This window comes from Mus caroli, unplaced genomic scaffold (genome assembly GCF_978045245.1).
Source record: "Mus caroli unplaced genomic scaffold, Mus_caroli_1 scaffold_11, whole genome shotgun sequence".
Classification (NCBI taxonomy): domain Eukaryota; kingdom Metazoa; phylum Chordata; class Mammalia; order Rodentia; family Muridae; genus Mus; species Mus caroli.
Window position 1 is genome coordinate 110,259,300 of NW_028227266.1, and position 24,511 is coordinate 110,283,810.

A 24,511-nucleotide genomic window follows, 5' to 3' on the forward strand; every position below is an offset into this window, starting at 1 on the left:
AACAGCATCCAGACCGGCTTTTGTGCCTCAAGAGTTTTGATTTTTGCTATGTGTATGATTTTTTTTTCACTGATTTTAAGCTTTGTGCTTTAATAGTACAGAAGACTAACTCCACTAAGCTCCTCCTACCAGGTTTTATCCAATCTATTGTTTTAAGTATAGAATCCAGATGTTGAGTTCTTCATTATCAGAGAATGGGTTCTCTGTCTGTCTCTGTCTCTCTCTCTCTGTATGTGTGTGCTTGTTAAATAGTTGGAATGGAAAATGATATGTGAATCAACTTTGTCATCTTGCGGACCAGACATCACAGCCCCATTGTCTACATTAAGGGTGAAAACAAAGTCTGGCTAGCAGTGGTGGGGGGGGGGGAGAGAAATTCTGTTCTCCACCTTCTCGATCCCTACAGAATGTCCAGTCAGTTCTTCACCTTAAATTTGCCATCACAGACCCATGTTCTAGAGTGAAGTGCAGGGCACAGTTGCCCTGGTGTAGCGTTAGCTCTATCTATGCCTTCCTCTGCAGGACAGGATACAGATAGTAAGGATTCACAGTGTATCTCCACACTATGAAGCATGTCCCAAGCTTATCGTATCTCCTTCACAGTGATACTTTGTTCTCTCTTCCCCTTCCTTGTACAGGATGGTCTCTGAAGGTTCTCACTTCCTCTTCAGTCCAGCTGCTTCTCAGGTCTTGAACTCTCAAGTCAATACTAGTAGGCCAGGGCCTTCCTAGGAACCTGTGAAGACTGGTAGGGCCAGACCAGGCAATGGTGGCACATGCCTTTAATCCCAACACTTGGGAGGCAGAGGCAGGCAGATTTCTGAGTTCGAGGCCAGCCTGACAGAGTGAGTTCCAGGACAGCCAGGGCTACACAGAGAAACCCTGTCTCAAAAAACCAACCAACCACCACCACCACCACTACCAGAAAAGACTGGTAGGCCATGCCCTCCTTGTTCTTGCCAAGCAACAGAAGCTGGGAATAGCCATGGCTTCCAAAATTCTCTTCCTTCTCTTACCCTCTCTATGTATGTATGTATGTATGTATGTATGTATGTATGTACATATATATGAGAGTCATCCATGACAATCTATGCAGAACATGTGTAGAACATCTTGCTTTTCCTCTTTTGTTTAAAAGGCTCTAGATCTCTGGAGAATACTTTACACCTGCATGGGGGCTTAGCAGCCCACTGATAGCTCAAGACAGCAAAGCTTGTGTGTCTCAGTGTACAAACTGGATACCTGTCTTCTCGGGTTGCAGCTGCAGAAGTCTCCTGTCCTGCTCACCTGCTGCTGAATAGCACGTTAAGACACTACACTTAAAAATACCTTATATACTTAGATCGATCATAGATTTGTGACCCAAGTCGTGGTCAGCAGGGATAGCTCCTTATTGCCCTGGCAACCACTGAAGTTGGGGCTCCAGATGCTTAAGTGTATGGCTGCTGCCCAGAGGCCTGTCCTGTCTAGTGGCCTCAGGCATAAGCCCTCCTCACCTGCAGTCCCAAGATCCTAACAGTGCATTCTCTGATAGGTCAAGGCAGAGAAGCTGGGAGTTTTGTGAGCCGGCCTTATGTGTCAGTCACTGTCTTTTTTGTTATATTTCACTGACCGCATAAACCACATAAGACCAACTCTGATTCAGTGTGGGGAAAGGCTCCACGAAGACAAGACTATCAGGAGGCAAAGACCAATGGAGAGACCACTGGGGAGGCTGGACACCATATTGTCACCCTTCTACTCTACTAGAGAAGGCAGACTGGTTTTAAAAACACAAATGAGGTACCCTTGTACCAAAAGCCTGCGGTGGACACGAGGCCAACCAGAAAAGAACAGGATGCATGTGTTTTACATTCCATCCAGTCCCGGGGTCGTCTTAATTAAATGGAAAACTGATTGGAGGCAGAAATGTCTGCCCTGGGTGTTTAGTTTTACAAAAGGCAGTCATGGGATCCACCTGTGCTCCCAAAGGTCTTGCGCCTGGGACCCTGGTTTTACAAGTGCTTGTTGCATGAGGATAAAACTGGATGCTGGCTACAGAATGGGAGTAAGGCATCTGGACTGTGAGACCAGTTGCTGCCACTGTTCAGCTCCTGACCGCATTCTGAGCAGTAACAAAAATATTAAAGAGAAAAATGTTTCTTTGGTTTAGGGAATGAGGCTGACATATACCGGATGTAGCCATGTAAGTCTTCCAAATGGAAACAAAACAAAATACTGGCTCTTGGGGGTCTGGGGAGGTAGTTCAGTCGGTAGAGTTCCTGCCTAGCATGCATAAAACCACTGCATGCAAGGGGTGTGATGAGTGCATTTCTGTCATGTCAACCCTGTGCAAGTGGGGGCAGGAGAATCCAAGTTCAAGGTCTTCCTTAGCTCTGCAGCGAGTTTGAGGCTAGCCTAGGCTAAGAGATCCTTTTTCGAATAAACAAAACAAATCATAAAAGAAAACGAAGTAGAGCCGAGTCCAACCTCGATGGTTCTAATGATTTTATTGCTCAGTGGCAAAATAAATCAAAGCAACGATAATCCCAAAGTCACATTTAAACATGTCAGTGACTGCTAGGAAGCAGGTCTGAATGCTGGGACAGGGCTTGGGAGGAAGGCATCGCAGTGTGGTATGTTCTTGTAAACATCGGTACAGGTAGAGAGCAATATCCCCAGGTGGTGTGAGCTAAGCCCCAGCTTCCTCTGTTTGCACAGAGATGAGGCATGACCGGGTCCTTTCCACTTCACACCTGCTGGAGCTGAAAATGTTGCCCTAGAGAAGAATGGATTCTAAGTTGGCTACATTGATTCTAAGATGTTTTTCTCAGTGGTGCTCCCCTGTCCCTGGATCATCCTCCACAGGAAGAAGTGGTGCTCCTGATAAAGAGGGTATGGAATGAAAATGGAGACTCTTCCCTACTTCCCATTCCCAGCCTCACCTGCTTTGGGAAAAAAAACCCACCCCAACTGAAAGGGCTGTCCGATCCCAATACATAAGAGCTCCTTCCTTGTCCCTACTCCCGATTCTCCTTGCTGCTGCTGGATTCTGTGCCTTGGACCTTGCCCTGCCACTTCGGAGCCACTGAAATAGCAAGGACGCCCTCGTTCGCCATCTGTAGGTAAGTCGGATCTTTGCACTTGGTACCATGCTGGTTCGGCCCTGCCTAGGATGTGCTACTGAAGAGAAAGAAAGAACAATCCTGCCAGCCAAACTGAGACACAAACTGAGCAGGAGCTGGAGTGAACCCTGGGGTGTTGGGAGCCGGAAGGTTGGCCTTCTTGATTCTCTGCAGGAATCATGCTGAGGCTGATTGGCCAGCCCTAGGAACAGTAATCCAGAATCAGAGAAACTTGGCTACTTGGCAGCTCCAAACTTCTCACTAGGACCACACCATGACCTGGAGCAGACTCCAGCCTTGCCCAAGTGGGCAGGAAGGGAGCTGAGTCCTGGGGCAGCCTTAGCTACAGCCCACTTACTGCCCCTGGCTGCCTTCAGCGCTGCGATGCTGCTCTCAGGACGCCCTGATGTGCTGTGCAGTGGGCCTGCTTCCAGATTGCTAGCACAGTCTCAGCTCTTCAAGTATCCCTGTTTTCTGGGCACCCATCCGTGCAGCTGCTCCTCTGGGTGGACACAGAGAGATCAGCAGCGCTGGCCTCCTGCTCGGAGAGGGACTGCTACAGTCACACGTCTACCAGTACATCCAGTGGGACGAGGCCTCTCTTCTTCCCACTGAGGACTCTGATGAAGCCGTCCCGTTCTTCCTCAGAGGTCACGCAGATCTGAGGGGCAGGGGGGAGAAAGGAAACGATTCAGTTCAGCAGGAGCAAGTATGGACCTGCAGCAGAAGTTGCTGCTGCCTGAGAACACAGTGCCACTCAGCTGGGAAAGGGGAAACAGCTCAGGGAGTAGGAAGTGGGGAGAGGGGGCATTGGCGCGGGGCGGGGGCGGGGGCGGGGGCGGGGGCGGGGGGAGGGGCGGCGGCAGCGGCAATGTGAGGAAACGCTCAATAAAACATTACATGCAAACCTGGGTTTGGAAACAGTCCCAGATGCAGAATATTTTCTGGGTTCCAGCTTTATGAGCGAGGATTAAGAAAATGGCACTAAATACTGTGACTCCCTGAAGACTCAGTGTAAGGGCAGAATGACAAAATTATGTCGCAGGAGTGGCACGGGGCATGCCAGTTTCCAGTATAGCATGCGGAGGACAACACCAGAAAGCCAAGAGACAGTTTCGTTATTAGCTCCAGGCAAATAAACATAAGCATCTCTCATATTCCAGAGCAGGCGCCTGTATGAGACTTCAAAGGAGGTGGTGAAAATCTGGTCTGGTGCCCTTGCCACTCACTGTTCACAGGCCAGCGAAGGACACAGAGGGGATGAGGCCTGATAAGAGGTTCCTAGGGGTGTAAGTGAATCACAAGAGTCAGGCGCAATGCTCTCTATGCCCATGGATGAAGGGATGGCGGAAGCTAAAGGATGACAACTGAATAGTTCATATTGTTGTTCCACCTATAGGGTTGAAGATTCCTTTAGCTCTTTGGGTACTTTCTCTAGCTCCTCCATTGGGGGCCCTGTGATCCATCCAATAGCTGACTGTGAGGAACAACAATATGAACTAACCAGTACCCCCCTGGAGCTCGTGTCTCTAGCTGCATATGTAGCAGAAGATGGCCTAGTCGGCCATCATTGGGAAGAGAGGCCCATTGGTCTTGCAAACTTTATATGCCTCAGTACAGGGGAATGCCAGGGCCAAGAAGTGGGAATGGGTGGGTAGGGGAGTGGGGGGGGAGGGTATGGGGGACTTTTGGGATAGCATTGGAAATGTAAATGAAGAAAATACCTAGTTAAAAAAATATATAAATGACAACTGAAGTTATCAGCTTGACTGGCAACCGTGCTTCCTTAATTCTTTTCAATCCCCTCCTACTTCCTCTTTCTTTTCTTCCTTTCTGTTCTCCCCCTACCCCTTTCCCTTTCTAGCTGGAGTCTTCTCAAGGACCGGTATACAATTTCTTCCTGACCGGGCCAGCACAGTTACTGTTGGGCAGACCTAGCCTGAGCACACAGTGCCAGCCTTTGTGGTGGAGACAGTGCACAGCATTCTGAGGAGGGACACCTTGACCCTAAATAAAATGATGCCTGCAGCCAGCAATCCAGCCCAGCTATGACTTGACTTTCAGCTTGACCCTTCTTTAAAACGGGGTGAGGCTATTTTAGGACTTAATTTCTTCGCAACTCTCTTTTCCAGAGCACAGACCCTTCTGGAGGTTCCTACTTTGGAGTTAAAGTCAACTCTTTATTCCTTACCCCTTTGTTGGAGTAATCCTCCTTCTCATCTTTAAACAAGATTTATTATTTTATTTTTATTACGATTTACTTTTATTTTATGTGTATTTTCTGCCTGTGTTGCACCTATTGTGTTTCTGAGGCCCATAGAGGTCAGAAGAGGGCGTCAGATCCCCTGGAACTGGAGTTCAAGACCATCAGAAATGGGCATGTGGGTATTAGGAATCAAACCCAGGTCCTCTGTAAGAGCAAGTGCTCTTAACCAGGGAGGCATCTCTCCCACCCCATATTAGTTTCTTTCAACTGGATGTATTCGTGTGTCTCTGTGCACACAAGTGACAGGTGCCCATGGATGCCAGAGGCATCAGATCCCCCAGATGTGGAGTTATAGGAATGGAATGTTATGTACGCTGCCTGATGTGGGTGCTGGAATGGAACTCAAGTCTTCTGCAAGAACAGAATGTGCTCCTAGCCACGGAACCATCTCTCCAGCCCTTATCACCATCATTTCAGGCCATGCATCTGCGACTCTCCCTTGGGTTTCAAACCCAGTTGTGCTGGGCTGGACTTAAACTACCTTACTCAGGGTTTCAGGGTGGACTCAGTCTGTAGTAATCATGTCAGGCCCAGGAAACAAGGCAGAGTATCTGCCAAGGGACCTTGGGGAGAATTTCTCTTGTTCTACAAAGAGGAACACTCTGAAGAACACAGCTTCCATTGTCAGAAAGGAATCTGTTAGGTGAGCTGTAGTGAGAGGCAGCCAACATTCTGAAGAACTTAGACGAGAAAGGTGAAGGGATTTCCATCCCTGCCCATGGGGTCAAACCACCACACAGCAGACCCTCATTGTGCACTAGAAGAGAACCTTGGAGGTTGTGTCCAATTAGTTTCCTAACTCAGTGCCATCAAGTGACCACGATCCATGGCATTGTGGTTCTTGGGGCTGATGGCAGGGGAACGTGACAGATTTTTGTTTGCTTGTTTGTTTAAAGAGTTTCAAGGTCAAGGTTAAGGAGGCCAGAAGACTCTTCTTTCTTTCCTATTTCTCCAGGAGTGAATTCAGTTCAAGGCCCAGCGCATCGCACATTGAAGTTGTTGCTCCTGATGGCTGAGGAGCTGAGGATTCTACTTCCTCACTGTTTGCCACTCTGCTGTATGTGGAGTGGTTAAAAATTGTATTTTGAGGAAACTAAACAGAAATAGATAGACTAAATAAAATATGATATTAAACTCTGAATTCAAAGGAAAACTTGGCATGAAATATGTCAAAGTTTTTTAATGCTAATAACTTGATGGTTGAATTGCTGTGGTTGCTATTCTCTTCCATCTTTAAGATACTATTTTCTAAATATCACTATAATAAATATCTGTTTTATAGTCTAAAAATAATCCTTTTTCTGCAAGAACACAAGGAATCCACAAAAACCTTTCTACAGCTATGACAGACCCGTGGATGACATTATAAGAATGTTTTAAAGGAATTTAAAACTGATTAAGTAGGATTCTTTTCAAGTTTAAAAAAATGAAGAAAATTCATCCTGTCAAGTCAGACTCCTATGTGTTCATAATAGATAACCCAATTCCATCTGGAAACAAGAGCTCTGTGGATAAACAATATAATAATTATGAAAAATTAGCCTTAGAGACAGAAATGTGATGTAATAAAAAAAACCCACGGCATTCATTTTCAGAATCAATTTTCTCTGACCTCTCTGTTAATGGCCACTTGTCTCTTTATATTTTCAGAGTTATACATATCACCCTCAATATTATCTCGTGCCCATGGGATGCCTTACACTGGTATTTGGCACTGCAGATGAAGTCCTCAATGAGACCTGCTCTGAGATATGAGGGTGGGAGATGACTTTTGTTAAACACCCATGCTGTTCAGGCACCATGCTGTCTCCACACAAGTGGTCCTGCTGAACCCTCAGGTCAGCACCAGGGAGGTACTAGTATAATGACTCTTCTGATGACATTTAGAGGTGACTATCCAAGCCACACATGACACAGATCTATTTCTATATGACCTTGGCATCAGTGACCTTTCTACTTCTTTTCCTTTCTTTTTTTTTTTTTTTTTTTTGGTTTTTCGAGACAGGGTTTCTCTGTATAGCCCTGGCTGTCCTGGAACTCACTTTGTAGACTAGGCTGGCCTCGAACTCAGAAATCCACCTGCCTCTGCCTCCCGAGTGCTGGGATTAAAGGTGTGTGCCCCCACGCCAGGCTCTGTTATGTTTTCTTAAGAGGTTTTGAAAGTTGTCACATAAACTAATAATGTAGGAAATTAAAGTAGAGGTCAAATTTGAATCTTGTTTTTAATAATAACATTTTCTTTTTTGGGAGGAATTAGGGGGTCTCGCTAAGTATGTAGCCTTGACTGGCCTCAAACTCACTATGTAGATCAGTCTGGTCTTGAACCCACAGAGCCTGTCTTTGCTTCCTGAATGCTGGGGTTAAAGATGCCAATCTCCTACAATAACATTCTTAAATTAAGGCTGTTGTTTGATCCCATGTAGCCGAGGCTGACTTAGAACTCCCTATCATCCTGCCTTTACCTCCCAAGCACAGAGTGCCACCTCAGTGCAGCTCAGAGGTTTTCCTGTTGCTTGAAAACCAAACATGATATCATTGTTATTCCCTCTCTTCCCTCATTTGAGTCTGTATCACCACACCCGGTCAAGGTGGGGGAGGTGTGTGTTGGCTGTGTCGGGTGTGCATGCTAGAGATGTGGCTAAAGTATGGTGACATACCATCCAATGGTTGGAAGAGACAGAATGAGTTCAGGAAGAGGTGCTGTCTTGGGTGCAGAGGCTCATGCTTGTACTCTTGCCCGGCGCTTACATGGGCCCCTGGAGCAAGCCACATAGAACCTCATGCAGAACATGGAATTATAGCATGCACTGGGCTCAGTAATTTCTGTGGCTGTTTATACACAAGTCTGAAGCAACTATGAAAATTCGGGTACTGATGCATACTAGCGTTTATAGAAAACCAATTTCACCAGCTTCGTCTGCTGCTGCTGTTAAAATATATGGAAAACTATGTTCTGATTTATTGGTATGTTACCTTCAATCATTTTTATTTGCTTGATTTTAAAAGTAATAGACAATTTTTTTTTGTAAAAGCCATTTCTTCACATTGTACTTTTCTTTAGATGTTTCTTTTCCTTTCTTTTCTTTTTTTCTTTTTCTTTTTGACATTCTATTGACTAGCTACAAGGAAAAAAATGAATCATTATTTTTGTGTGGGGCTTCTTTCTTTTAAACACTAGAAAGCAAGCTCTGAGCCTTGTGTTTTATCACTGAGTTCTATCCTAAGCCTTTGCTATTTTGAGACAGTTCTTGGTTGCTATGTAGTTCAGCTTGGCTTTGAACTCACTACATACAGACTTTGAACTTGAAATTTTCATGCCTGTGTTTCCTGGGTGCTGGAATTACAAGGGGTGAACTAGATGTCCAGAGTGAGGAGACATCTGTCAAGTTGAAAAAGTCATTTGGAGCCACATATAGAAAAGAAAATTGTTGATCAAATTGAGTAAAACATTATTTTAGAGCAATAAATCAGTTATAATTATAAAGTAATGACTGATTGTGTGTGTGTGTGTGACTTCAGAACTGTCTTTGAATGTAATCCACCCAAAATGGGAGAGGATGGCTGGAGAGATGACAACAGCACTGGCTGCTCTTCCAGAGGACTCAGGTTCAATTCTCAGCACCCACATGTTGACTACCAACTCTAGATCACAGAGGATTCAGCGTCCCACCTGGCCTCTACAGCATCAGGCATGCATGTAGTTCCCAGACATCTACACTGGCACAATCTCCACACACATACAATAAAATAATAAATAATGCCATCTAAGGTACATTTGGAGCAACTGTGTTGGACAGACAAGTATTCCATTATGAATTCATATTTCATTATTTAATTTCTTGAAGACTGAGGCTTCTCATATTACATACTCAACTAGATATATCCATTGCCTTGAGAAATGCTGGAGTTACTATATTGTTACCAAGAATGCAGAAAGAGGCAAACTTCTGACTTCCCAAACTGGATATTGGCAATCATCTGTGAGACTTCATTGTGAAAGAAAGGAAAATTCTAACTTCTGGCTCCCAGCATCCTCCTCTAACACATCCAGATCAGTCTTGGAGATACGAGCATGTTTTGCCCAGCACTGAAGACGGTGCATGCACAGTGAGAAGAAATAAGTAGGACAGAAGGACACCCTCTCTGTGCTGGAGGGAGACATTCAGAGAGGAGCAGGGAAGAACTGAGCTGTGCTGCCATGTTTGTTTCTATCTATATTGCAGGAGCTGGGTAAGGAGTCCAGAAGGAAGTGGCTAAGCACATTATAGAGGCAGAGGGCTCAGGAAAATTGACAGAGCAGAAGGTATCAGGAATGTGTGGATTAGGTACAGGGAAATGTCCAGAGTCTCTGCCTGAGTTGATTTTTCCTCTGTGTTTTGTCTCTGTCTTATGTTATTATGTGGAGATGTATGTCCTTTAGGAGACCCATAGAGACGTGGGTCTTGAGAAGGAAATCTGAGTGGGCTTCATGAGATTGGAGCCAACACACCAAACCCTGGAACACAGCACCACACAATGCCATGTTTCTCTTTAGATGATGACATATTGGTGGGGACCAGCCCAGAGTAAACACTGGAGTAGCTGCTAACTTCAGTGACTAGTGGTCCTCAGATGCAAGTGCTCTGACAGATACCATTGGGTGAGTGAGTGTAGTGGTTTGAATGAGGAAGGTTGGTCCCCAGCAGGTGGCACTGTTTGGAGAGGATCCAGAACCTTTAGGAGGTGGAGCCTTGCTGGAGAGAGTGAGTCACTAGGGGCGGGCTTTGAGGTTTTATCGTTTATTCCCACTTCCTGTTCTCTCTTGTTGGAATGAAATGTGATTGGACAGCTTCCTCTTCCTGTTGTGAGGTTTTCATTGCCTGTTGCCATGCCTGAGCCTTCCCAGCCATTCTGGACTTCCATGGTCTGAAACTCTAAGCTAAAATAAACACGCTCCCCACCAACTTACTTTTAGTTATGGTGTTCTATTATAATAATAAAAGCAGAAGGTTCCTGGCACTTCAGTTTTGCATGCTGGATTTTAACTACCCTTGTACCCTGGGCATATAATCATCGTTTCCCAAGAGGCACACTTCTTTTGTCCCTGCTTGTGGTGTGTGTGTGTGTGTGTGTGTGTGTGTGTGTGTATGTGTGACCTTTACTTACCTGGTTCTCTTTCAGTGTTATCTGCCCCTGGTCCTTGCAGCCAATGAAGGTTCGGACACACCTATAAATCTTCTCATGCTCTTCTACTCTCTGAACAAAGTTGGCTGGAAAGAAACCAACCCTGTCCTGAATCTTTCCCTGAAATGGAAGAGGAGGCGTTCAGTGGCAAATGCAACATTTATTGTAACTGTCATCACCAAAGGATTCTTATTTCTTTTTAAAGACTGCAACACTTACTTTCCACCAGTCTTCATTGGAGTCTTCTAGGAGAGTGATCATGTCTCCTGGCCTAAAAATGAAGGATGCATGAGTTAGGGGGGCAGAAGTCAAATGAGGAAGAGAAAACACTCTTTAGCATGAGGTAGTTTTTCATTCACGCAAATTATCCTAAAATAAATAGAAGTAAAGGAAGCGTGTTTCCACTGGCTCTTCCCTTCCAAGGAAATGGAAAGCAAATATTCACATTGCAAAAATGGCCAGGCTTAGTATTCAATAAGTATCAGGGTATATTTTGCCCCAAAGTATATCTTCCTCCCATCTTCTGTATTTCTTATCCAATTTCCTCATGCATTTGATATGTAGATACAGGCTATATTTTGCTTTTATATTGTTTAGTATTTATATCTAAAGCCAGTCATTCTCTTTATTATTATCTTTATTTGGGATGGTTGATTCATCATCACCTTGATTGGATTAAAAAGCACACAGGTAAGACTGGGGAGATGTCTCACTGGTTAAGAGCACTTGGCTGCTCAACCAGAGGACACAGATTCAATTCCCAACACCCACATGGCAGCTTACAACTGTCTGTAGCTTCAGGTCCAGAGGATCTGCCACCCTCACACAGACGTACATGCTGACAAAATGCCAATGCAGGTGAAATTTACAAAAAGAAGAAAAGAGAAGAAAAGCAGAGTATTGGTGAGGCAAGGTTTCATGTATGTTGATCAGGCTGGTCTCAAACTCAATAAGTAAATAAGGATGAGGGAAGGCTCCCTTTTCATGTTTGCCTCTTTAGAGCCCAATGCAATTCCTAAGGCTACTCCAGACTCAAGAGACAGAAGGCCCACATTTGTGAGAGGTACTGCAATATCTCAAGCTAAGGAAAGGAGAGCACGCATAGGGAGGGAAGAACTTAGAGCAGTCAATGTTACTGCAAACCCAGAGTCGTGGATTTTGCCTAGTGTTTGAATTGACTCCTATACCCAGGGGTTTATTTTTATTTATTTTTTTTATGAGTACAAATTAAAAAAAATTAAGACCTATTATCACATTGTTGTCCAGGCTAGCCTGGAACTTATTTTGTAGTCCAAGCTTATCTTGAACTTGCTGTGGTCTGCTGGCTTCAGCCTCCTGATGTGGGGATGCCCAGGTTGTGCCACAATGGCCTGTCATTTTTGGGCCTTTGGTTATTTGGGAATCTCCCAAGATTCCTGTCCTTTCTTGTTCCCTTTCCAACATTCTTATGAAGTCTAGCTGTTCTCTTACTAGATGAATTCACATCATTTGAATTCCTCTGTTATTAGCCTTACAAAGTTGCTAGACAGTTGGTATCACCCATCTCTGTTCTGACTGACTGCTTATGTCTATGGCCTCCACTGTTTTATTTTGTGCAGTACTGGAACCACTCTTTAAAACCCCTCATTTTTGAGATCCTTGGGAGCTGGACAGAGCAGAGCAGAGCAGATTCCTGTGTTCACTTTGCTCCCCTGCCTCAACCTCTTCTGCGGTCACTGCCAAATCTCAGTTATTTTGGTCCAGGCTTCCCATGTAGGCACCACGCCATGCTCCCTGCCGTTCCACAGAAAACTATGGAGACAGTGATCAGTGGAACCTGTCAGGTTTATTCAAGGGAAGCTCAGAAGGAAGAGTCCAGTCATGGATCGCTACCTCTGGAAGGCTCAGGTGTGTGAAGGGCTCTCATGGAGCCCCAAGGGGCTATGGCAAAGCAATGGGTAGGGAGTCTGTATGCTGGTGGAGTTCTCACTTCCTCCTTTCCCTGAAACCTCTTCTTCCTCGTTTCCCTCCTCCTCTTCCTTATCCTCTTTTATTTTTTTGTGTCTGATGTGTTAGTGCATGATGTATGTGTGCATGTGTGGGTACCACATTGAGTATATGGGAATCAGAGGGGAATCTTGCGTATCGGTCCTCCCTTCCACCTTATGGGATGCAGGCTGTTTTGTTGTATACTGGTGTACTGCATATCCAAGGCTTGCTGGCCTCCAGGAATCCCCATAGATATCCTCTTATTTCCACCTCCCATCTTGCCCTAAGAGTACTGGGGTGACAGACATGCTCTACCATGTCTGGGTTTTACATGGGTTCCGGGGGATTTGAACTCAGGTCCTCACCCTTCACTTTAAGCGCCTTCGACACTGAGCCATCTCCCCAGCCCTTTTCTTCTTCTGAAGCCCGTTGACCTATGGCCTCTGCCTCTGTTGGAACAGCTGTGTTTTCTTTCACAAAATGCATTAAATTTCTATAATTTTGTGTGAATACTTCAGGATTTAGAATCTCATGTGAAGGGGATGGATCACTGAAAGATTAAGAATGTAGGGCAAAAGTCACACTCTCTACCCACTCTGTCACAGCAGCCCCGCAGCAGTAAACGCGGGTGACGTTTTTTGCCATCTCAACAGTCGCAGCTGCCTGCTGATGCCACTGAAAGAGAGGTGGCTGAAGAAAATCGCTTTTTCCCAGGTGAGGGATTTAATTAAGCATCACGGATGAAAGTCATTGTAGAGAAATCTGCTAAGCTCCAGCAGATTTTATTTAACCCCGTAACCTAAGAAACTGCACACCAGCATCAAATGCAAAGCCTCTGCTGATGGTTTGATAGGAGATGCAAGCAGGGGAATGGAGGTGCCTCTCCTAACAAAAATGGAGGAGGATGCTCACCTCCAATCGTGGAGTCAGAGACTAGCTAGAGACCCACTCTTTACGGTGCTCAGGAGTGGGCCATCCTAGAGTGCCTACCCTGTGCTAACTAAACTACAATAGGGCACACACCAAAATATCAGCAATAATTTAATGTAAAATACCAGGTGTAACAACACCCTGACAGCGTGGGGAGGAGTCTAGCTTTTCCAGCAAAAGATCTTGACCAGGACCAGAAAAGTGCTTGGTGACAAGAGCTACATTGTTCAGTTTATTCTTTGCTTTTTTTTAAATTCAATTCTGCATTAAACAAATATCCACAGAAGGTAGATTCTGAAAGAGCTATTTTACTAGACACCAGGTGCACATTGCAAAATAAAATCCTTGCTTAGAACTTCTATTCTGATGCAAAAGATGAGTTATAAATAAGAAAACAAAGAACAAACCATTTAATAACAATATAAACGACCACACATTGAAGACGATGACAGAAATAAATAAGGTGTAGAGGCGTGGATTCCTACAGAGGCCAGTCAAACTGCCCACCCTTCTGGAAGAAACAGCTAATGATAAGTGTCTCTTGCACTCAAAACCAAGACAGCAACTTTCTCCATGTGACCCCAAAGGTGGTCGGATCACTCTGTCCTGCCTGACACTGCCGCACAATGAGAGCATCCTTTTCCTTGGAACCTGAACTCCAACTTTTTCCCATACTGGAATCCCGGAGCTCAGCCTGGATGGACATGCAATGTTAGGGGCCCTGTAGTGACAGGGACAGATAGGGACACGTTTAGAATCCAAACTCTCAGAGCTCCCCTACACTTCAAGTTAAGGGAATCTGCATATTCACTGTTTAAGCGGCCCAGCCCACACACCAGTGCTTAGTCTTTCTGAGTTAAGCTTTGAGATGCTAAAAGGCCACCTGGAAGGATGTGGGGCTCAGCCACCTTGGTGCATTAACTCCCACTATGTGGAGAGAGGAGAAGGAGAAAAACACCCACATCTTCAGTGTCACAGACAAGGTTGAGCACCTGGTTGGAGGGGTGAGATTAAGCTTTGGAGGGAGGACAGACTCTGAGTCCACTCCCTTGTGTCTGGCTGAGACGGAGTGGAAGACAGCTATCTAGGATTTCCATCCAATGTCTTTTCAGGTTACCTGTTCTCTGGGTAAAGCATGATTTAAAGCTTTAATCTCTGACTCTGGATTCTCAGTGACAGGTGGCCTAAGCTGCCTGTGCTATAGCTTTTTGTTGTTGTTGTTGTTGTTGTTGTGCTTGGTTTTTAATTAAAAAAATGTGTTGGCCCAGATTTGGGGCTCCAGCTAGAGTTTGCTCAGTTCTCTGTATTAAGCACCAGATTAACTCCACACTCCAGCTTCTTCCTTCCCCACAACTCTGATCACTCACCCCAGGGTCAAGAACCAGCAAAGGATGGGTGCGACCTAAGCTCTAAAGCCTGGCCAGTTTCAGGGAGCCCAGGAAATCCTTGCCTTGGGACGCATGTGCTTGCTGTTGACCTGAGTACAAACCCTGAGATCCTTGCTCTATAACCCTTGGTTCACAGTCGTCCATTGTCTTCTCAAACCTTCTCACCTTGGACACAGTGTTCTCAGTGTGCTGCATTACACCATGAAAGAACCAAAACACCTTACCAACCAACTCTACTCAGAGAACTTTTGCCCATCAGTCTGAAGAGAATGCAAGCCCAATGCTTGTTTATCTGAGGATGACCCCTGTGGGCAAAAGTGTGTTGTGTACAGAGCTAGGGATGGTACAAGCTGACTATGTGGAATCTTCTGGAAACTGTTATTGAAGACGGCTTCATGTTTCATGGATGAGAGTTCCTAGGGCGAGTCTGGTCTTAGGCCCCACAACCAATTTCTCCTGTGCCCCGGGTGGATAAAGGTTCTTAGAAGTGAAGACACTCTCATTCCCTAATGAAGGCGCTTCTTCTGAGAATGGGTATCCATTGTTGGGAGAACAGGAGGACTGGGCTATCTTTGTCTTGTATTTGGAAGTCAGAAAAATGATCTTCATGTCTTGACCTCTGCCTGAATAGCCAAAGAAGATTCTAGGATGCTGAGCTCATATTTTCTGAGAGCCTATGACATTCAGGTCTTGACTATGCACTAAAAGCACGGACATGGCAAGATTTCTCAAGGCCTCAGTTTCTTTAACTCCACTGAGGCTAACACAGCAGCCTCTGATGGCATCTCCATTTTCCTTCCAGAGAAATACATTATTTTCTACAAGTGGAATAAGAAGAGATTGGGGTTTAGAGAAACCTCCTCAGACCTTAGTATCCCACATGAAAGGGTGGACCATTGAAGGCACAGGGGAAGGGCACTGGCTTTTATGGTTTTTACCTTTAAACACTAAGTTGGCATTGATACTTATATAAAACATTTAGGCAAGTTCACAATGTGATGGCCACCATTGCTACGAAGCGATTATTACTGCCCTCAGGATGCTGGTAATCTCAAAAGCAGAAGTCTATAAACAGGAAACCGACAGTGAGCTTCTGTGAATGAGGAACAAGTCCCGCGTGGAACAGATCAAGTGTGGAGTTAGATCCAGATGAAAATCCCAGCACTTAGAGCTCTGATCCTGAGCTGTCACAATGATATGCTGTAAGTTTATGTCACACACAATAATAAATAGATTATGGAATATAGTTATTTTGAAAAGTTATTCTGTGGATTGAGTTAAAACACATGGAAGTCTTTGGTTCTACGAAATTGCTAATTTGCTCCCAGGCCTGTCATTTTTTACTTAGAGACAAGATCTAGTGGGTGTGGTATGCTCTCTCTCTGTCTCCCATGCCCACCGCATAAAGACATGGGTCTTTCTATGATTCCTAGGCTGGCCTTGAACTTGCAATCTCTTGTAATCTGGGATTACAGAGGCCTACCACTGTGTACTGCTACACTGCCCTCATTAGTTTTGGTCAGGGACAATTGGTAATTAGATGTTTGCTTCCTTGGGTAGCCCCAGACTCTAGTCTTTGGGATAATTCATAACTCAGGAAGGCTTCTGCCTTTGTGTAGACCCAGTCTCCTTTCCCTTTATCCTTCTGACCACAAAGTAATATCAGAGCTAGGCTTGGCAGTTGACTCTATGTGCCTCATTATAGTAGTATTTTTGTAGGGCTGAAAACAGCAGATGTTCTGTAGGAGGAACAATGCCCACTGCATGAAATGGGCACCACCAGCCATGTCTGTGCACATGTCAGCAGGGACAGAGAGACTAGACTACTTACGTCGGGCTTTGGCTCCATGGCTAGCTGCAGGATATCGAGTGCCTTTAACGCTATTCATGGCTTATCAAAATGCAAGAGAGTTGCCCATATCACTCTGCAGGCATTTCGGACAGTTTTAATATTCCATACCCTAGCCTATTCATTAGCTGAAGAGAAGTCTACATTGAGTCTATGAACATCACAGATGTCCTTGAAAGAGCCAGCCAATGGGAGAAGCAAAGGGAACTAGCCAAATTACTCTGCTCATCTGAGATTTACTGTTGAGTTTTTTTTCATCAGACTAATTTCTCAGTTTGTGTTAATCTGGTCCAGAATTGTTTACAGCCCTGGCACATCAGGAACTCCTTGACTCTGCAGTTTGATTTCCATCTTAAACCCGAGAGCCTTGAGGCTGTTTGCATTTTCTCCCAGGTCCATATTCCAGCCGGAACATTCAGCTAAAGAGCCATTTGGAAGGAATTGGGGAGATGTTCCTGAACTGTCGTGGATCACGCTCTCTAGAACCTAATTGAGAGAGGCGTTTGAGTGCGAGGGAGGCAGCTAAACACATTAGTGACATTCGGGAAGGTCTGGGCTTCTTGACATAGTGCAGCATCACAAAATAATATGCACCAGAGACTTTCCTCAAATAGCCTTAATTGGATTTTGATGTCCTGGCGACTGTGAAGATTATTTTTAAATCAAATTGGTGCATTAGAATTACATTTAGTTTTAATTAAGTTGATGCATTTGCCAAGCAGTAATGTACTTAGAGAATGGAAATGAGACACCAGGGGAGTCTTCTCCTGTCTCATTTGTCTCGAGCATTCCTCCTTTCTTATTTTACGGAGGGTTGTATACAATGGGCAAGGTGAACTTCAGGGTGGGTCAAAGGTGAACGCAGCTCTCTCCACAGGTTAAAACGGAATCAGGAAACTGGAGTTCTCTCTCTCTCTCTCTCTCTCTCTCTCTGTGTGTGTGTGTGTGTGTGTGTGTGTGTGTGTGTGTGTGTGTAAGTCAGAGGGTCACATGGAATGTTGTTCCTCAGGAACTGTCTACCTTTGGTTTTTGAAGTAGCATCTCTCACTGGAGTGACGTGGAGGTCACTGAGTCACTATCTCTACCTTCTCAGTGCCGGCATTACAAACTGCATGCTACATGCCCTGTTTTTGATTTTACACAGGTTTTGGGCACTGACCTCATGTCGTCATGCTTATGAAGCAAGTGTGTCACAGCCTGGACTGTCTCTGTAGCCCTGTATTTTGGTTTTGAGTCTGTCATTGGCTAATGACAGTCACAACTGCTTTCAAATCTAGAAGACAATCAGAATCCAAGTGAATATCTAACAACACAGAATTCCAGGCAGGATTTGATTCAGGGTATAGGTCTATGGTGTACCCAGGAATCTCAACTTTAATAACATTCTCCACAGGAATTTTATGGATTATAGTCAATGGCTTTACTGTCCCAACCAGTTTTCTCCTCTAAAATGATGTTGTCTTGGGCAACCTTACAGCTTTTCTAGAGAACACTAGGGATGAGGCGGGGGGGGGGGGAGGTTGTGGAAGACTTAGGAATGGACAGAATAATCAGGTTATGTCTTCCTTTCAATGGCTTTCTTATTTTTTTTTCATAAAAGCTGCAGAAAATTTATAACAATGCAATTATCACTGTCCATAGAAATTAAAGAGGGTTGTGCCTAGCAGAATCTAGCCAAGAATACCTCATGAATTCTGTGCCTTGATCTGTCAGTTCCCATCAGCAGTCCTCACTGTCTCTACACGTGATGGACTGGGTTCCCTCAGAAGCATGTGTGACGTCGTCTTACCAGTTCTCCCATTTATTAATGGGTCAGAGAATCATTTAGCTAGATGAGAGTCACAGCTTGACCTGTAAAATTCTGTACCAGGAGCAAGGCTTCATGGGCTTAGTCGGCAGACCACAGGCTTCCTGGGCTCCAGGGTCAAACCTAGTCCCGATAGACTTCTCAGAGTGTACTGTGCATGATGAAGTTGGGATACACAACTACATTGTCTAAGCTCATTTTCCAAAAACAAGTGGAGGATGCATAGATGATGGGTACAGGTGTGCAGGGACAGGAAGGAGAGTTCTGCAGCATGGTAGGGTGACCATAGTCAGTGACAGTTACATGATGATACTTGTATGTCTAAAAATAGTCATTAAAGATCATTCCCAATGTTCCCAACACAGAAATGATAAATCTTTAAGGTGACAGGTGTGACAATTAGCCCAATTCAATCAACATACACTATAAGCATTTATTAAACTAGTGTGTAGTAGCTTACAAATGCATGCAATGATGTGTCAATGAAAAATAAAACTAAGGCTGGGGAGAGATCTTGGTTGGTGAGGAACTTAGCTTGTTCCCAGAGATCACATTAAACAAAAATAAAAACAAACAAAAGCAAGAAAAACAAAGCTGTTCAGCTGAGTATGGCGGTGCGTGCCCATAATCCCAGGGCTGGCATAGCAGAGACATGCAGATACTTAGGGCTTGCCAGCCTAGTCTATTTGGTGAGTTTCAGGCAAGAGCTTATTTCAAGAAATAAAAATAAACACAAAGGCAGGCAATTCCTGAGAAATGATACCCAAAGCTATTATCTGCCCTCCACATGCACATGAACATATGTGCATATGTACACACACACACTCACACTTGTGCACACACATGATTTTCACATACATGTATCCACACACACACTTTAAAAAAAAATGAAAGCTTAACTTCTTAAATTCACAGGGTCTTCAGAGAGGACACCACTGACCAACATCAACATAGGGTGCAAAGTACAAGTGGGAGCCAGGCTGGCATGGTCAGCCTCTCTGGCCCCAGCCTCTACTTTCTACTCATATTCTTAATGCTGATTTTCCTATCCAGTTTCCCAGAAGACAAAGAATCACAAGCAAGAACCCACAGCTGGCTTCATGTGCCTCTGCCCTGAATTTTCAAGATTTTTCTCTGGGGTTGGCATTTGCCCCCAACTTCGTGCTTCTTACTCAATTTCTCTAAATCTAGAGATTAAGATTTTACCTCTTTAACCTTTAGCCCCCCATCTCACAGGCAGACTTCTGCAAGTTGGATGCTGATGCTGACTCCTGTAGAACCTTCCTTGAAGTCCCAAGACTGTTTCAATGTCCCTCTGGGGTATGTTCTAGAACCAGCTCTCCCCATCCAGCACCTCACACTAGACTGTAAATTCTGTCTGCTCTTCCCTCCCAGCATCATGACCCCTTAAGCTCAAACAAGGGACAACTCCCTGAGAAAACATCCTAGAAAAAGCCATATGTAGGTTAAAGTCAATGTCAAATTCAAGAGAGATGAATTTAGGCTACCCATCTCCTGGGGTCCTTGCAAATATTAGTTATTTGTTCTCATTTAGACACTAGTTAACCAGACACATGCTTGCTTGCTCTCATTTAGACACTAGTTAACCAGACACATGCTTGCTTGCTCTCATTCAGACACTAGTTAACCAGACACATGCTTGCTTGCTCTCATTTAGACACTAGTTAACCAGACACATGCTTGCTTGCTCTCATTTAGACACTAGTTAACCAGACACATGCTTGCTTGCTCTCATTCAGACACTAGTTAACCAGACACATGCTTGCTTGCTCTCATTCAGACATTAGCTAACTAGACATATGATTGCTTGCTTTCATTCAGACTCACCCACAGAATGTCAGAGACTTGAAGCTTCCAAGAGCCTGGTGATTCACAATTCTAAATCCTTATTTGGTGTTGAAGAGATGTGTTTTTCTCTGAAATCCCCTCTCTCTGTTTAGGCATTCTGTCATACACAGTCATTAACTTATATCTTTCCTAGAATTTAATAATATTGAAAAAGCAATTCCCCTTTTTCTCTATCTTGGTTCCTAAGGCTTTCTTCATCCAAAACCTGCCATCTCTTCTCCCTACTTCCCACCCCCAAATGGCCATTATCATATAAATCTGTTTGAAGAGAATTAATAAAAATGAAAATGGCTGAGATGTGAGAAGTTGACACAGAGTCTTTGAAATGGACACAGCACAGCCACTGAATACGTATTTGAACACTTCACTCTTCCTCTCCCTCTCCATCCTTTGTGTCCGAGTTCCCAAATGCAGTAGTTTATATCTCTTGATGAAAGATCAACCTGGCAAAACCATATAGGTTATTTCTACTGATTAAAAACAAATGGTGCTTGGGTAAGAATAAGAAGCAATGACTTCAAGCCTTTCTCATCCTCATAGCAGTAGAGATGCTGGGGGCAGTTACATTGTGAGTGCTGAAGGTAGAGTTTCCCAAGAGAGTTTACAGGGGGAGGCAGAGATAACTCAGTGATTCTAGAATTGTATGAATACATGTTGAGGTATGTTCTCTAAAATAAATAATCCAAATAGAGCCACTAGAGTAGTAAACATCACAGCCAAAGAACACTGAGATATGACTGAGGGGATAAAGAAATTCAAGAGGTAGAGGTGTGTGTGTGTATGAATGTGCATATGTAAGTGTGCAATGGGGCGGGCGGAGGGGGTCAGAATGACACAGACTACAGGAAGCAAAGGACACCTGTCTGTGGTGCTGTGGTCCTTTTGCTGAAGAGGAAAGGACTGTGAATTAAACAGAAGCCAGCCAGAATGGGGTGGCACAAGTCTTGAGTCTCCACAAATCAAGTTTGAGATCCAAAGACAAGGGAGGACACTGTGTCTTTGAAGCCAGCCTGGGGACTAGGAGGAACTTTCTTCATGTTCGTGGTTAGAGACTCAGACAGCTCATGTAGCTCTCTAGACATGTGGGGTCATGTCACTGCATGAGTGACTCTCCTAGGACTCGAGCCAAGGCCAACTAGTACCAAGCTTTGCATTCTAAAACATTCAGTGAGTTCACACTGTCCTGATATGTCTGCTTTCCTCTCTCTCCCTCCCTCCTTCTCTTCCTCTATCCCTCTATTCTGAAAGGAAAGAACCTACTTTCAAAGCTCATTGGAGTTGGACACAGTGGCACATGGCTATAACCCCAGCACCCACTGGCCAAGGCAGGAAGATCCCAAGTTTGAGGCCAACCTGGGCTACGGAGTGACACATGGCCAGCCTGGGCTACAAGCGACACATGGTTTCACAACAACAAAACAGAACAAGAAAAAACCCAAAGTACATTGGAACTGAAATAGTAACATGTTTATCATGTACTGAATATTGTGCTCTCTCGTAACCACCTCCTAGAAGCCCAGACTTGATTGTCCCTATTTTCAATATTAGGGAGCTGAAGTCCATAGTTAATCTTTGTGCTCTCTTGTTGGATGAGATGCAGGTAGGGAACCCTTGCACCTGTCTCACTGGTTTAAATGTAGCTATGAAAACTGCACTGTGGCCTTGACCCATCCATGTTTCACCCACAGTGAACTGTAGGGAACAGTAGTGGACACAAAGTTGGAAACACTTAGACCAGGTAGCCCCCTGACACTCTGGTACCGATCCCACTGGGTGAGTTTACTAGGTTTTAGATGAAGTAGGGAATGAATATTGAACTCATTCTGAACATGAGGTTCAGGAGAGCCCCTCATGCTGGCCAGAGGCCAGGGGAATCTCACTTCATTCTTCATGTGGAATGGGTTTGAGGTGGGAGGCAGGGGGAGCAGCAGGGAGATGCCCTGATCTGCTTATAGCTGGTATCAGTAGGGTGTGAGTTAATATGAAGGACTATGAAGACATTTGCGCCACTGACCTCTGGTAGTAAGGCTTTCCTTGTTCCAAGGCAGATCCGTAAGGAATCTACTGAAGTCATGACTCATCTGCTGTGACTTTTGGTGGCTGGCTTTGATATCTGAGCCCCCCTTTCTTTTTGTTCCCAAATTCTTATTTCCAACAGTCCTTATCTGCTACTTCTTGCCTTCTTTCCCAAGAAGGTACACAGCATGTTCCCTTGGGTAATTATGCAGCAGATAAGAATAGTATCTAATCAAAATGATTTTTTCCCCCTTATGGTTTGAGGAGGAAAAGATAATTCACAAAGTCCCAACTCATTCAAGGAAAAATAACCAGTGCTTTCTGTATTGCTTTGAGTATGCTGCTCAAGTTGCTGGCTTTTAAAAAGGGAACCTGCAATACCTTAGTTATAAATAAACAAATAAATAAGCAAATAAATAAATAGACAGATGTATGTCTGATTTATCACTTTGGTCTCCCAGCCTACAAAATATAGGCATTTTACTTCTGGGAATTAATGGCTCTGCTTGCCTGCAAGCAGGTTGTAAGTGTTGGAGTCGTGACCAGACATCTTGACTTTTAATGGCCTGCAACCAACAAAAAAAAATAAACACACAGAGTTACGACAGCCTGCATAGAGCCAGACACCCGTCAGTGTCCCTGGTAACATTCATTATTGCTCTGCAACTGCTGTTCAAAAATCCACAGAATTCAGAATACTGTTCTAATGAAGATGTGGGGCTAACAAAATAGGGAGATAGTTCATCTTCAATTTACTTCTGGTGTATCTATTCCTGTGTGTGTGTGTGTTTGTGTGTGTGTGTGTGTTTTGTGTGTGTGTGTGTGTATGGGTATATGTGGGCAGTTTTAAGCATTGTTCCTGAGAACTCATTCACCTTGGTTTTTGAGGAGCTATCTCACATGTGCCTGGAACTTTATGAGTAGACTAAGGTGCTGCTGGCCAAGGAGTTTCAGAGATCCATCCATCTCTGATTCCCTAGCTCTGGGTTACAAGCTTGTGCCACCATGTCTCCTCCTCCTTCTTTTCCTCTCCCTCCTTTCCTTCTTCCTCCTCCTCCCTCCTCTTTCTCTTCTTCCTTCCTTCCTTCCTTCCTTCCTTCCTTCCTTCCTTCCTTCCTTCCTTCCTTCCTTCCTCCCTCCCTTCCTCCCTCCCCCATTCCTCCCTCCTTCCCTCCCTCTCCCTCCCTCCTTCCCTCCCTCCCCTTTTCTTCTTCCTCCAAGCAGGTTCTTGGGAATTGAACTCAGGTCCTTGCAACACAAGCAGGCTACCACTTGAACCCATCTCTAGTACCTCACTGCAAATCCCACACAGCCAAATGGCCATCTCAAGGAACTCAGTATGGTTCACTATTGCCACTCTCAGTTCCATTCCTATTTAGTCAACCGTGGGCCATCCTCTGAAGGTCCCATGGTAGTCACAGGCCAGAGAGATGATGACTTAGAGATCTGGATTGTCTCTGATGAAACAGAGTCCACCTGAAAATGCCATACCTGCCTTGGCATTCTAGGACTAATCAGACGATACTTAGACCCCAGACAATGAGTTCATCCTGGACAGTTTACCCAGTGAAGGAGAAAACTCAGAAGCATTGTGTGGCCGGAGTGTAGGGTGGAGACTGAAGCAAAACTTGGCACAAATAAGCCAGACTGGAATACCTTTGTGCCAAGGTTGACATGTGACATGCTCCAAACAGAGCTTACACAGAGAAACTGAAAAGACAAACATATGCACTGCACAAAGGACCCATATGAGGTGCCAATCTGGCAGGTACAGGGTCCATGGAATGGTCCCCATCCCAGCTCTGGGTCACCACCTCCTTGAAAGTGGTGGATTTTTTCTCTGCAATAAACTCTCTCTGCCTCTATGCACCCCATAGGATTCCCTTAGACTCCAATCCATACCTATAAACAGTATCCAGTTGTCATCATCTGAACCAAAGATAAAAAAGTAAATAGAAAGAAAGAAAAGAAAAGAAAAGAGAAGAAAAGATTCCATGATGCAAACTCTGAACACTGCTCTAAGAGAATCAAGTGTCACTTAAAGACAGACTCAAGCAAAGCTGACCTGAGGTGGGAGGCAGGAGACTGACCCTAATAATCGAAGCTCGATTCTTCCATCAATGCTAATTTGAGGATTAACTAAACCTTTTG

General features: G+C 44.6%; 1 protein-coding gene across 4 annotated transcripts in view; it reads right to left on the bottom strand.

Annotated features, from left to right (window-relative positions):
* Positions 1-2,472: 2,472 nt before the first annotated feature.
* The window catches only part of Stac (SH3 and cysteine rich domain), a 124,944-nt gene continuing 102,905 nt past the window's right edge, over positions 2,473-24,511 (bottom strand). For all 4 annotated transcript variants that reach the window (XM_021172830.2, XM_085828092.1, XM_085828091.1 and 1 more), the window contains 3 exons: positions 10,753-10,804; positions 10,516-10,653; positions 2,473-3,765 (listed from right to left, as the gene is read on the bottom strand). In XM_021172830.2, coding sequence (XP_021028489.1) covers positions 3,667-3,765; positions 10,516-10,653; positions 10,753-10,804 — 289 coding nt within the window. In that variant the 3' untranslated portion in view covers positions 2,473-3,666. The remainder of the gene's footprint in view (positions 3,766-10,515; positions 10,654-10,752; positions 10,805-24,511) is intronic.